Source organism: Calliopsis andreniformis, chromosome 4 (assembly GCF_051401765.1).
Source record: "Calliopsis andreniformis isolate RMS-2024a chromosome 4, iyCalAndr_principal, whole genome shotgun sequence".
Lineage (NCBI taxonomy): Eukaryota > Metazoa > Arthropoda > Insecta > Hymenoptera > Andrenidae > Calliopsis > Calliopsis andreniformis.
The window spans coordinates 10,172,768-10,188,222 of NC_135065.1; the positions used below are offsets into that span (position 1 = coordinate 10,172,768).

The 15,455-nt window shown below is 43.4% G+C and overlaps 1 protein-coding gene across 1 annotated transcript in view; it reads left to right on the forward strand.

Annotated features, from left to right (window-relative positions):
• Positions 1–15,455, forward strand: part of LOC143178638 (uncharacterized) — a 262,313-nt gene that overhangs the window by 239,463 nt on the left and 7,395 nt on the right. The window contains exons 21-23 of the mRNA XM_076377419.1: positions 8,872–9,025; positions 11,805–11,868; positions 12,730–12,756. Coding sequence (XP_076233534.1) covers positions 8,872–9,025; positions 11,805–11,868; positions 12,730–12,756 — 245 coding nt within the window. The remainder of the gene's footprint in view (positions 1–8,871; positions 9,026–11,804; positions 11,869–12,729; positions 12,757–15,455) is intronic.

Genomic DNA, 15,455 nt, shown 5'->3' on the forward strand with positions numbered 1-15,455 from the left:
ACGGAAAAGTGGGAAGAAAACTTCAAGTGGTCGAGGGAAAACCTCGAAGAAGCGAGACGAGACGCGTTCCATGCAGCGAGCCACGAGAGGACAAGGGAAGAAAGGAACTGGATGGAGCGACAAGGAGGGTGGTTTGGAAGAAAGTACCCAGGGGTGAGAGGAAGAGAGAGAGAGCGAGAGGAGGGACGTAGACGCGGATCCAGGGGTGGATGCTGGCAGCAGCGTTTATTGATCGCTCGCAGCAACCCTGCCAGCAGAGCCACCCTCCGCCGCACCCCTCGCGACCCCGTCGATGGAGTTTCCAACCCTCTCGCCACCCCTGCGTCTGCAGCCTCCGCGCGAAAGCCTCAAAGCTGCTCGAACCATCGAATAGAATTCAATCGTATTAATTACTCGCGGCGGCCTGGACCGACGATGACTCTCGACGTGTAAGCGAACCGATGCGCCAGACCTCCATTGATTCCGCGATATCATGGCGGCAGCGTGGCTTTTCAGCGGCTCAAGGTTACGCGAGGCTTGCCTAATAATGACAACTTCCACTGCGGGTTTTCGAGGATCGAGGAATTTCATTAGAAATGAATTGTTCAATTCTGGGGTTTCTATAGAATTTTGCAGAGTTTGTAGTGATGAGGATAGAGAGCTGAGAATAGTTGGGAGTATGAAAACTGACAGTGAATTATTTTGGGGAGAGAGAATGAAGCCCATTAGATATTAAATTATTAATTCAATTATAATCAAGAATGTAATCAGCTTTTAATCAATCATATCCTTGGGTTACAATAACTTTCATTACATGTAATTACGATTTAATTCATTGCTCGCTAATCAATCATCTATGATTACTGACTTGATTTCACGTTAATTATCATTTTCAGTTCTTAATCAAATTACATTTTGCTTCACTTTGCTACGAAGAGTAATGAATCGAGTGAATAGATCTTTCTTTAAAATTAATCTTTTGATTACTATTGGTGTTTATGATCACCATTTGTGGCTAGCTCACCACAGAAAGGGATTCCAAGCTATAAGAAGACTTTGAAATGTCTCCCATACGATGCATCGAAATTAAAGCTTTCTATTAAGAAGATTACAAGTTTATGAAGATCATTTAATCTTCGTAGACTCCATTCAGCGTTTCAACGATAATTTATAAACTCGCAGAGGTAGAAAATGGACTCTGTAAAGGACGCATAATTCAGTTTGAAATGCATAAACATTTCTACGTAACACGGTTGAATTTGTCCATTATTCAAGGGCCGTCGATCTCGTTGGCAAAGCTGGATTTCACGCGAAACAATTTTCCTTCGTGATTCACTGTCGGCCAGCAAAGAGAATCGCGCTGGAATCCGCTCCCGTTTCCCCTCGTTAATCGCCACCACCTCTTTCAAATGAATCTAATAACAAATTGAACACGCCAGCTATTTGCATAATTAATTGTACCACGATTCGGATCTGTTAATTATGTAGTAGTGTGTTTTGGGGGTGGTTATGAGGGGTGACTGTCGACGCACTGTGAAACTGGAATAGAAATTTCATTGATTCCCTTCTCGTTTGGCTGTGTCATCGTTTGTAGGAAACGTGGAAAAATTTGAGGAAAATAGATGGCTCGTTGTGGTTTAAAGGAGAACTACCAACAGAGGAAATTGAGAAGAGACAATGAGAAATTCAAGACTTGGCAGGGAATATTAGACGAGGATTCATAAATGAACAAAGTGAAATGAAAATCTGAGAATTCTGAATGGGAGAAGATAGACTGTTCAATAATTGATCATCCATGTGTGCTATACTTGATACCACTTAGAGGACCATTCCCAACATCCCAATTCAAGGGGTTAATAATTGAAGAGAAATGGAGATTTGTATTCAGTGATTGAATCGAGGCGTGAACTTCGAGATGTCAAGTGCAAACGCGTGTCTGTGTAAAACGATCCTAGTCTACTTAATTCGTGGATTCTCGACGAAGCCTAAATTCTACCCCTTCCACCGAGGGACTCAATCGTATCAATGACTCATAACAGACCCTCTGGCAGTGGGATAGCAAGGAGTCCTCTTGACAAGGTCGTTCAGTGTCTCTTATGGAGTCGAGGGAAAACCAGCAGCTGGAAATCTTATTGAAGCCTCTACGATAAAAGCACCCTCGAACACTACGTACACATCAAACAATATCTCACTTATTTTAAAAGGTGTAAAGGTTCGAAAAATATTCTCATTATTAATTATACATTCCAGATATGGAATCAAATTCCAATTAAACTGCCTCGAAAAGTGCGAATAATGTGAAAATTACTAGAAATCCCGCTTCACAATACCTTTCATTTGCAATTAATAATATTACAATCTTTAGATTTGAAATTACGATCGACTGTTAATTACAGGAAGGAAGAATTAATGAGAATTCTTCGATCGTCACGTAACGGAAGAATAATAACAGTAACCCGAGAGAAGCTCTCAGAGTACCCTCGACTGGCAATAAATCGATAAATAAATGCAGTCGTAATTAGCAGTTCGCTCGTATGCGCCGATAAACACGCATCGAACGAGTCAACATCGAAAAGACCGACTCGATTAACAATGCATCGACACACAGCGCAATCGGGCACGTTGCTTGGAATATTAATTAAAAAAAAAGCGTGACTCATGGCGAACGATGTATCTCCCATACGAGAATTATTAAAGGAGCAAGAAAACAAGATTCCAAAAAATCGACGCTATCTCGCAAATTGACCCAAAAACGTGACGCAATGGCTGTCTGCGAAGTTGGAATTCGATTAATTCGAGGCGTCGAGTGTATATCGACGATGATGGGATCGCGTAAATGGAACTCTGGTTCGCGAAAGGAAAAATAGGTATAAAAAGAAATCGATTCCCTACTATTGCAGAAATCAAATATTCGGTGGCTTCATTGTTCCTCTCTTCTCTTGTTTAAAAGTTACAACTCTGCGTAAAATTATCGCGAAATTCAAGAGTGCTGAAAACTACAAATTATAGAATGAGATTCGAATGGAAACTCTCGAGTTACAATCCCTCGAAGAGGCCCGAAAAAAGAAGGTTGAAAGGGGGTTGAAATCGCGGTAACGAACGACGACGAAGTTAATAATTAAATGGGAGCGCTGGGAGTTTAATAAATCCATATCGAAATTTCGTCCCTAACGAACCGGAAGGGCCGACGTAGGGCGTCTGCTCCAGTCGTCCACAGCTTTGCATGAAATTTGAATACGCGATTCCGCCGTGGTGTGTTAATCCGTCTCGATATTCGGTTACTTTGTCTCTCGTGTTACTTGCAGTGCTGTAATTCCCGTACATGGATCGCTGGTACGGTGTCGGGTTCCTCGTATCCTCTAGACGCCGACAATGACGATCTCTGACTCGAATAATGACAGTCCGAACAAATGAACAGATATTAATTAATTTGTGGGAGGCGTCAGGCAGGAAAATCGTAAATTAATCGGGATTCTAGTTACTTGCTGAAATGAATTCAGACACTGACAGGACTATGCTTAAGATTAGAAATTAAGAATCACGTTCACAGGAAAACAGAACTCGCTAACTGACACAATGCCAAATTACCAAGGGTTCCAATATCATTAATTCGATTATAGTAACACTCTGTCTCCTCAAGCTCAGATAAACAAACGAGAAGTTAGCAATCCAGCGTACTCGAGATTTACTAAATTAGAAAATACTTCGATTGTTAAGAAAGCTAAAAATTGTAAGCGACGAACTGCCAAGTTCAGCCCCTAATCAGTAGAACCGTGGATCGAGTGCTTCTACCCTTTCAATTTTCACTAAAGTTAGACTCAACTCAATTTAAAAACTCAAGTACTCAACAAGCCTCAAATAATATTATCCACCATGCCTCAAAATTTCCTCAATTTTAATAACATTCCCTAATTGATATCAAAGTGGTATATCTTTAAGATTCGAACGCCTCTTGAAAGATAGCAGCAGACCACGAGAAGGGTAGTTTACAAAGATCCACGGCGTCTGAGGAAAGGGTTGCACGGACGCGACCTAAACGATAGCCCTAGCAACTAGGCAACGAACTAACAGTTTCTGGCAAAAACAGGATACAGGCTGCCGGCCATGCCGTGGAGCTGGCTGGGGGCGGCGACGCCATCGGCAGCTGCAGCTGCAGCGGTCGCCGCAGCCGCGGTGACCCCATCCCCTGCGGCTGCACCGCTCGTCCTTGCACCAAGGGCGGCGGCAAGACGAAGGTACAGAGACTTCTAATAATCCTCTGCCGGAAAATGACGCGAGATTGAACGAAACCACTAGCACGACACCTACCCTACACCCCTTGCCCCTCTTTCTCCGCGTTACATGCGTACGAACCTGTCCACTGTGAGGGCGACCCGTGTCGAGGGAAATCGGTGCTTCTGAGAGCCTACACTGTTGCCTAATGTATGATATTAAAGTCAGAGGTAGAGAAACGTGGAAATTTGTGTGTGAAGGTATGCACTTTAGACTGTTGCATCTTGAGTTATAGGTACATAGAATCTGTTTTCTGTTGCTCTTGGTATTATTAGCTTTGAGGAAAATTGTAGTGATTGAAGGTGGGTTTACATTGCGTGTTAGGGAGGGTGAGTGATGTTACTGTGTCGCTTGAATTTTCTTGTACACTGTTTATTGCATTAATATATGTTTCAAAGGAAAGTTGTTTGGTGTGGAGAGCATATGCTCCTTTTGATACCAAACATGTTTCCTTTGAAATATCTTTTCATGCGACAAGTAATTTACAAGAAAATTCAGGTGATACAGGTATGTGACTTGTCCTGTATAATAAAGTTATATAAAGTTTTAGGAAACAGATAAGAGAAGTGTTATACATACGCCTCTTTTCTGTTTTCTGAAAAGTTATATATTTTTGTTATGTGACATAGAGGGTAGACCCAGCTTAAGAAGAGGACACTATTAAAATAGGTCAATAGAAATTATTACAAATTCTTTTTAAAGTAGAATCTCTATAGAATCATTTAATTAACAAATTTCTGTTTCTCTAATTTAAATAGTGTTTGGTGCTCCAAGAGACACTTGTTCCCTCCTCACTCAGAGACCAGAGTCTCAGCTCGAAATCGAGAGATTGCCTCATCCTGGCTCCAAATCGGAGCCCATTTCTTTTGACTGGAACCTAATTTTTCACTTCCTCATTTCGTTCCCAGTTTCCCAAAGATTCTCTGAGCAAGCCTCTGACGAAAGTCCCGAGCGCAGATCAGTCAGCGTTCTCGACTTAATTAAGGATCATCGTCCAATAGCTGACCACGTAATCGCTCGGCCAACGTGACAAATTGCCCCGGCGCGATTACAACGAATTAATTAAAAGGATCCCCTTTTAATTACGTCGTGACTCGTCCACCTACTAGGATAATTGAACCGTCTCCCATTTCCCTTAGCTTCGAATCGCCCTACGAGTCTCTATTTCCTCTCTCATTTCTTCCCAATCGAGCCTTCAAGAATTCACAATTTTCCAGAAATTTCGAGGCAATCTCTTGACTAACGTTTCGACAATTCTAGTTTCCTTTCTTCTACATCCACTGACCCTTAATATCATTAACATTTCATTAATGAGTGGTCGATGCAGCGTCGAAGAGGTCCTCGGTTTTGCACGATCGGAAAAGAAAATACACCGGAAACAAGCGGCTCGCAGTGGCTGCCATTGTCGCCAGCTCGTCGAGCACCGATTCTGTTTTCTGTATGTTTTTCACCGTTCATCCCCCGCCACCCTCACCCCTTCTCTCTCTGGGACACGCATTGTCGATGCTCCTGTCACGTAATTAGAGAACCCTGCGCCAATTAGGGCGCTCGCGCCGATTGTCTATCTGTGGTCGAAATTCTTTCCTTCTATTTTTTCATAACTCTTTTTTTTTTCCTAATAAAATGAGAATCTAAAAAGCTTTGAAATCGACACTGGACTGGGGAGTCCTTTAGCTATTTAAAAAAGAACAATTTTTGAGACTCTCTCAAAGATTAATTACCTGAATATTAGTTAGTCCTTATTAATTAATGGACACGGCGAGTATAACACAAGTTCCTTGTGTATAATAGAAAATTTGCCATCGCGAAATTGATGCTTGACCTCCTTTCGAAGATAAATGTTTGAACTTCGACCACAGAGCGAATCGGACGCGTTCGATCACCGTCGTTTATTTCATTATCACCATCCACCCCCAAGATCCTGTTTTTGGAATGCGCCTGCTGTATATGCATCACGCTCTAGTCTTGTTCTTTGACGCACCCAACTTTTACAGTGCCGCAGTAGTCGGCCAGTAACCGCCTCCAGTTCGTTCACGACCCGTTAACTTCCGCTCCGCGGCTAACATCACTCGTGCGACACTTGCACAGTAGTTGACTGTTAACCAACCCAAGTTGCTGTTGTTGTTGTTTGTTGACTGTTGATTGTTGATTGTTGCTCGTTGTATCCAGTTCTATAGCCTAACCAACAGTGCTAGTTTTCTTTTCTCCTCGTACTAATCGCTGCGTCTGTTTTTGCAAGAGATTCGAGAGACTCTCAAATAGAGCTTTGATTATCGAGAAATTCCGTATGGGAGATTGAAATGCAGAGATGCACGGTTATGGTTACGATTTAAAGGTTTGTGAAGAAAGTAGGTAATATTATTCTGTGAATTGTAATCTGAAAATTGAGATAAATAGAAGCTTTAGAAATTTGAATATTAACAAAGTTAGATTTGACTTTTTGATATGTTGAAACTTGAATAGTAAAATAGTGAAATACGTAAAAATGGAGGTGTGGAAATTTTTGAATATTTGAATATTTAAAATTTGAAATACTGAACCGTTTGAGTATTTAAATATTTAAATATTTAAAATTCTACGTAACGAAATATTTGAATATTTGAAAATCAAAAATCGTTTTTTCCGTGGAATAAAAGAAAGTGGTAGCAATATCAAATCGTAACTATAACCCAGCACCATCTCTCAAAAATTTGCTAGCTTGTCAATTCATCAAACAGTAGGTATGAAATAAAAATAACTGATTTCTGATAACTGAAAATAGTTTATTACTACTGTCGATGAAGATACAGAATTATGTACAGAACAAAAAAAAAAAAGCTTCAATAGACGAAAGGACTCGATCTCTTCGAGACAGACGCTCGACGCGTGGTAGAAACGCAAAGTAGAACGAGCGACGTTAAATTGCTGAGCCAAACGAGGCAACGGCGCAGACAAAAGGTAGGCAGAAACCATCAGCTTTTTATTGCTCCGTTTGCCCAGATCAAAGGACGGGAATCGTCGATCGATCTGAAGCTGGGATACTCCGCGCGTAGAGCAGTTTCCGGGTCCCGAAAGCGTCTTCAAAGGTTCCATCAGCGGAACGACCGCGTCGAAGAGGCGATTTCTTCTTAATTGTTGGCCTGGACTGTCGTTGAAAGTCCTCGATGGGTAAAGCGTCTAGGGATCCTCCTTTTTCCCAGAACTCGACGCTTTCGAAGGATCCCACTCGATCTTACTGAAACGTCGAGCTGATCGGTCGAATTTTGTCTCTGAATCCAGACACCAATCACCTCCATTCAAACTCCACGTTCAACCTCTTGATTGACGCTATTTACAAATGAAACACCTGTGCAATGCTCCCTCATTAGGACTCTATCTCCTCAGGTCTGCATCCGAGGATCCAAGCCTCGGTTCCATCCCCTAAGATTAATTTACCGAGTCTTTACAGTCTCTTCATCTTCTCTTTACAATCATCCTTCACGTCACCAAGTCGCTGACAGTCCTCTGAGCAACGACCTTTTCACCCTTCATCTTTCTAAGTGCAACCAAGGCGATGAAAATCAGGAAACATGGCAGCAGCACTCCAAACAGGATGCACATAACCAGCCTGCAAGTAGAGCTTTCCCAGAACTGTCTAAGCTTCTCCATTCGACGCTCATGCTTCGTCTGACGCGGGATCTCTCTCCACTCCTCTGGCACTGTGAACCTAACCACAGACCTGGAAGCAGGTCTCGCTGTCTTCGACTCCTCTGTTCTTATGATCGATTTCAGAGGCTTAGCTTCAGAGACTCTGGGTGTTGTCCAATCAGTTTGAGGGTGGTCTGTTCCAAGTGGAGCAGCTTCAGAAGTAGACGTGGTTGGCTCAGGTGTTGCCTCTGTCGTCAGACGAGACTCCTGATGCTCCCGCCATTTTTGAAGAATCTGCTCTGCCTTTTCGATGCTGTCTCTGCTGAAGAGTAGATTGAACCATCTGCTGAAGCCTCCTTCAGATTGACTGAGTTCTTCATCGACGTCAGTGGCTTCTCGAGAGTCACTGGGTTCTGCTTCAGGCTGACTAGGTTCTCCTTCAGTCCGACTTGGATTTCCCTCAGGGTGGCTGCGTTCTTCCTCAGTCAGATTTCGATTTCCCTCAGGGTGGCTGGGCTCTTCCTCACTCTGACTTGAATTTCCCTCAGGGTGACTAGTTTCTCCCTCAGACTGACCTGAACTTCCCTCAGAATGATTAGCTTCTCCCTCAGTCTGACTAGGATCTCCCTCAGCCTGACCAGATTCCCTGGCCTCTGGTCCAGAGTGTTCGCCCTCCATGTGTCTCCTCAACGCTCGTTGCTAAGCTTCCTAGTTCTACTGTGCTCCCTCTACGTCGATGATCGGTGATCCACGATCGACGCCAGGTCGAGGGCCCCTCCTCGACACAGAAGTGTCCTCTTCAAAATCGCGCCCCCCTTTCTAGCAAGCAGGAAGCCTCTTCCGCTCGCTGAGCTCCCTGAAACTCGATCTCGTCAGAGCTCTCTTGCCTCTCGTCTCGCCGTCGTTGGGCAAGCCAGGACCAGCGACACGGCCGTGGCCGGACGTTTACTAACCGTGAACCAGGACACGAAGGTAGGCCCGTATTGGCATGTGCGTTTGTGTGTGTTGTTGCAGCCGCGGCGCTTAGAGGAGTCGCCATCCAACGAGGACGAGTCGGCGCTGCCAGGGCGGCCTTCCCGACAAGTGCAGCTGCATTGGCCCTCGCCAGGAACCCGGGGCCGCTCGCAGCTGCGGCTGCGGCCACGGCCCTGCATCCCTTCGCACCTGCGTAAGTAGAACACAGACGAGGGACGTCTGCCTCGACGCCTCTGTCCGCGACTGGAGCTTCGATTGATCTGATTTCAATGCTCGGCTGGTAACTCGATCCACTGGGCTACCCTTGCAAAATTTTTCAACCATCTTTTCTTTTAATTTCAAAACTGCAGATTCAGGGAAGATTGTTGGTAGTACTAGCTGGTATTTATATTAATTGCGAAGGGCTGTAGATTGAGTGGAAAATATTGGTGAATTTGGAAATGGAAATTAATTTCTTGCTGCTGTCCTAGTGACTTTTAATACCTGATGAGGGATTTTGTGGATTTATGTGATACAGTTCTTATTTTAGTTCACGATAATTTCTAGTTTTTTATGTGTGTGTAAGTGGAAGATGGAGTAGAAGCTTCTTGAAAACTAAAGGCAGTATTGGAAGCTTTATCGTTTCGTGAATCTTCCATTTGGCATATCGAATCGATGAACTCAACTTAATAATTTCCTGTTGTATCGATTTAAAATGAAGCTACAAATTTTCTCCACAAATCTCTGGCAGTATTTCCCACTCAGTTAAGACCAAACTACACGCTAAGAGAATAAAATACAGTTACTGTGAAAAGCCAGCCCATAAAGTGCAGTAGAAATTTCGCCCAACAGACCTATATTTCTATATCAATTTCTCTATCGTTCAGGAGCAATAACAGTCAATAGTTCGCTGCAATGTAGACAGATTTACGCTTTGTTTCTCGTCTACCAGCTGGCTCAGTTTTATCGCCACCCGCTGGAAATTCTACCAATTTGTCATCGAAGTTCCCCAGAATCAGCGAGAGTCATCGGAGCCCAGCGTCGAGTTACCAGCTGAAAACTGCACGCGTTTCGCTCTCGTTAGCCTGCCTGTCGAAATCACTGCACCCGCATGAGACCATCTAACCTTTATGCGTGCCACACGACCTTTTCTTCCAGAGAGAGCTCCCTTATCGCCAGAACGTCGTCGAATCGACGCAGGCGTGCATCTGCTCGCCGATACCGTGTCCTTCTTCCCTCGAACGTTTCTTTTAACGAGGGGGCGGTCGAAAATTGGGTGAAAATTAGGGGCAAATGTGTCGCCAGGGGTTATAATGGAATATCGTGACGTTTTCGGCATGGTTTAGATCGATATGAAGCTTCCGGATTACCGACACCTTCGTGACTCGCTAAAGTAGAATATCTTGATCCTTTTTTAAATCTTCTTTTTTACGAGATTATTCCTCTATTTTTATTCACGAAGGAATTTAGAACGTTTTTTAAAGTTCTACAGTCATTTTTTGGAACACCGATTCCAGTCTGAATATCTACATTTTTCTCTTGTATTTTTATTTATTTATTTATTTATTTTTTATTCACGGACGAAGACCCATTTTTATAATCGTGATATATACAGGCGAGCACAGTAGAAAACAAAAAAAATGTTCGTGTGTAGCCAGTTTTTTCACAATTCTTTTAAACCATGATAGCTTTCGCTGTTTTTACAATAATTTGAATCTCGTATTCACATCAAAATTGATGGCTTTGTGAATGCTCGCGAATTCGAACAAAAACGCGCTTCAATGTTCGTGGAATGACTGTTTATTAATTAAATAATTCTGACTGATAAAATAAGGGATGCAAAAGTTTGTATTAGCGTTTCAGTTCACAGTTGGTCCATGCATCCCGCGTTTCGTCGCTTATCGACTGCCAGCTTTACTAGTTTCGAATGACGTTAACGCTGCGAAGGTGCATTATTCACGCGGCGGGTTGGGTGACACGCGACACGTCCGAATCGTTCATTTTGCATTCGGTTTTCTCGGCTGCCCGTTCACCAATCATCGCGACGCGTTTTTAGATGAAGGACACGGACACGCGAGCCGTGATTTATGAATTTTTGTTGACTACCCCCGGAAACCCTGGATAACAGGCGCTGAATAACGTTAACGATCGGTGACTATGATGGACGAGAAACTTTAAAATTCCGCTCGCGAAACGAATCGAGTCCTTCCCTTTGATTCGAGTAAAAATAAACAGAGAAACTTTCCTGGGTAATCTAGAGCAGTTCCCGCATTCGAGGAACGATCGAAAATTCTTGCCTTTGAAGAAGTGAAATTTAGATTCGAATCGCGGAGTTACTGTTTCTCGATGAAACGGAAGAGCAAAACCGATGGCTTCGAAGCTGTACTGTTACCTATCGAGGTGAAGTCGAGCCGAGGATCGTAATAGAATTCGATCTTCGTGTACTCTCCATATGGGGAAGCGATTTTTGCTCGAAGCCCGATGTGAAGCCAGCCAGAAAAAGGGCGAGAGCTTTCTTAAGTCGATCGAGCTTTAGAGACTCTTGGGTCCTCGTATTTTTAAGGAAATGAGCCAGCAAGCTCGATCGACACGCGCTGTGTGGGCGTTGAAGTCTCCGAGGAAATATTTTACTTCAGTTTTGAAAGAGTACTCAACTTGTCCCCTTTCGATTTTTATGTACCTTAGTATGATAGTGATCCAGGGATCTTTATTTTATGGACCTAAGGAAAGGAACAAGTAGAGTGCTCAAAAATGCAGGGTTCAACAAGACACCCTCTCTCAGTTCATCTGGACACTCTCCTAGTATTGGCAGCATTTATTGTAATTGCTGACAATACTCATTAGAGTTTCCACATAAACTGATCGCCCTGTATTTTGAGTACCCCAAAATTGGAAACAGATAGCTGTAAAGCTGAAGAGTTTAAGAGCTTCAGAGCAAAAAATGTCAAGAGAAGATGAATGCATTATTTAAACTGGTGATTTTTATTTTGCAGCGTTTATTACGACCCGTTCCTAGCAGCGCACGCAGCGACGCAGGACCCCAACTATAGGCTGCAGGTGAGACACTACATTTCCTCCTTGATTTTCCCTCGGAAATTATCCGCCAGTGCTCTGTTTCCGTTCCCGAGCGCCGACGAATGAGTTTTTAATTAAATCGAGCAACGCCTCCCCAGCAGATTGAAACGTCAGCGGGGGTTAATCGATCACCTTTCAGACACTGCCGATAGATTATCGGGAATTAATTGGTAAACGAATCCGCTTGATCACGACCCTCCCTTCGACTTCCCTCGATCCCCCTTACAAGGAAAATTGAGAGCTTCTAAGATAACCTCATATTCGGTATCTTCAATATTCTTCAATTATCTCCAAGAAGAAATTTCTTGAAATGAAATTCTTTCTTCTTTCGTTCAATTCTTTTTCTTTAGAAATTTCTATATTCACAGAATATCTATATAATTGTAGTACCTATTTGTCAGAAATATCTATTCTAAAAAGTTCTGCATTTAATAATAGAGAAGTGTCCCACTGAAAAGGGTTCCACAATTTAATTCTACTAAATTTTTACGCGGACCCTCGCTAACTGTTCGCCAGGCGCTTTTAACGAGGGGCTGAATGCCCTTTTTCCCTGGCAACAATGGCGGAACGAGAAACGGTTCTCAATAAAACACGCTGCAGATACTCGCGCGAAAAGTTGATTGTTCATCCTCCCCCTGGGAAGCTGGCGTTCAATCGGGGCGTCGTTGATCGGCGCTCGGAGAGGGAACCAGGGCGTGTGGCGTATAAAAAAGCCGAATGAAAAAAGAAAGAGAAAGAAAACGATAGAACACGTCCACACACACATACACACGCACACAAAGAGAGAGAAAAGAAGGCACAGAAATATTGACTAAAGTCTGCAACTGTTCCGGACCCGTTTAGCTGGAATGGCCTCAAGCAACAGCTGACGTTAGTTGACACGTTTTGCCAGGCTTGCGCACACACGTGAAACGCAGTGAAACCGATAACAATTACGCCGTTCCTATCTCGTTTTCACGTCACTCTCGTCTGTCGTCCCTTTGGCCCCTTTTCACCCCGCCTGCCTCTCCTTTTTCTCTTTTTTTTTTTTCTTTCTTTATTATTCTCTCATTCTTCTCTGCCTCTACGCGCGACCCTTTGCCATTCACCGCGCAAAAATCTCGTTAAGATTTTTCAGCCGAGAATCGAGGAGGCAAATGGCGCGGTAAAAGGCAGAGGAAACGGGCTAACGACAGCTTATCATTTTCGACGGCCCGTTTCCACGCGCTCGATCCGCCCAGCGAAATGAAAATTAATTTCCAACAGGACCGTTCGTTTCGCGAACAGACTCTCTCTTGTGAAAACACAGCGACGCGTCAGTAACGAGAATCCTGTTTGCCACCGCGAAAATGAAATACGTGGGGAAATTTTGACGGCTACCTTCACCCTTCACCTCTTTTTTTTTTTTTCGAGATGAAATTTCGACGTGGAAAAGGGTGTCGGTTCGCAAATGAACGTGGTCCTTCTGTAATGACGGCGAATTGAATTTTCTTTCTCGGTATTTGAACACGTTCAATCCTTTTAGTATCAATTTCTCTTTTTTTAGAATTGCGATGAATTTAATTAAACCACGGAGTTTTATTGTGGCTGCATTTGTGAAAAGTATTCTTTCTGCTCTTTGTGGTTTCAATTCTGTGATTGAAATTAGAAGAATTGTAAGGAGATTCAGATATTTGGCTTTTGAGAGGGATTGAACGTGTCACTGGGAATTCATTTTCCCTCTTTGCGCCATTCTGAGGGACGTTTTTCAAACCGAAGCTCCTGGTTTCAATAGTCTCTTAACATCGATTTTTTATCAAGGAAAATTATTATATCGTTGCATCCAAAATAGCAAATGGGGTGTGCATCAACCCTCATAACTCAGATAACAATCTCTCAGCTTAGTTCAGATCATAATCAATTTTTATTTGACAACCATGCATCCATCCAATCATATTCCCTACAGCACCACACTGACCCCGTACCAAAAAATTCGGTTTGAAAATCGTCCCTTCATTCTCAAACACTGCATCGCGTCACAACTCGCGCAGCATCTTGTTGCATTTTGTCGCCTCATAACTCGCGCTCTCTCTTTCTCTCCCTCTTTCGTCCCTTGAACGAACACACCTTCCCATCAAGCGCCACACGAAATCGATTTTCCGCGCGACAAACGTAGAGAACCCCTTCGAACACAGTCAGAGACGTCGACGATGATCAACCCTCGATAACGCGACGCGATACACCGATCCCCTCGTCGTCGAATTTCTTTTCAGGTTTGCCGTTTGTGTTTCAGGCTAAAGCGCCCGCCCTGGAGGTAGGAATTTTAAGGGTCCATCCGTGAAGTTCGCCCGTTTGTCTTCCACCCCCTTTCTTCTCTTTCCCCCTCGTTCGTCGTGCCCCTGGACGTTGGGGCAGGAGTGCTCACCGATCGTCGAGGCACCGTTTCCACCCGTATTCTCTCACTGTCTATCAACCCCGCTTTCTTTCTTCTACTCCACAGTAAAAATTGCAATTCTGGGCCCCAGAGTGCATCGAGTCCACTTGTTCTCAGGGTGACTGAATACACCTGGGCTCTGGGGTCCAGAAGAGGGTTGCCATAGGAGTTCCTCTTTGGGTACAATGGTGAAAATCAGAGAGGTTGGGGAAGAAATGAGGAGTGTCTTATTGTTGTACTCTTTTATTGAAATCTTTTTTGAGTCTGAGACCTATAGTGTACAAGTATGAAAAGTGATAGTAACTATCTATAGAAAAATGTGAAATTTAGTCTTTTGGATTATTTTGAACATTTGGCGTGACTTGTTTTAATGTAAAAGAGTAGTCGAATATTTTTAGTAGGTACTGCTGGTCTTCTTAGTTGGGCAGTGCATCAATAGGACACTCATTGTTTCTTCCCTCACCTCTCAATTTCCCCCACTGTATCCTACGAGGGGATTTATGTAGCAACCCTGGCCCAAAATTTAGTTTGACCTAGGACACCCAGAGACCACGCGTCGATCTTCCACACCGTGTCGATTTTTGCTTATTTTCTATGCTGTGCTTCCTACCTCCCAGTGTGTACTTTACGACAATGTAATGCATGGGTAGTTACTTGATCTCCTTTCTTCTCAGTATCGTTGGAGAGTGTTTCTTCTTTTGAGTGGGCTTTCGTAGATGTACACGAGTGTTAATCGACAACCGAGAAAATTGAAAAATCGAGGGCACGTATCGAGCCACGAATAAATCTCTCATCGACGTTATTGCGGTTTCGTGAGTAGCTGTGGGATCATAAATCGTGGCCATTTATCGATGACTTCGTTTGGCATTTTCAGACGTAAATAATACGCTGGCGTGAAAAAGTTCTCGGTCTCTTTGTTCTTTTTTTTTTTTTTTTTTTTGTTATCTACAGAAGGATTTACGAGGGAGATAAATTTCTAAGCGAAATTTCTTTACCCCTTTTTTAATTGATGAGAGAGATTGATGCCTTCCAAATAGGGAAGAAGATTGAAATCGGTGAGCACTCCGAAGATTCGGGGAGTATCTTAGAAAGAGTTCCTTAGCTAGTTTAGAGTTGCTCCGAATTCAACAGGAGTTCATCCCTCAGAATTAGCCCTCCCGCCGAGTTAATCAAGAAT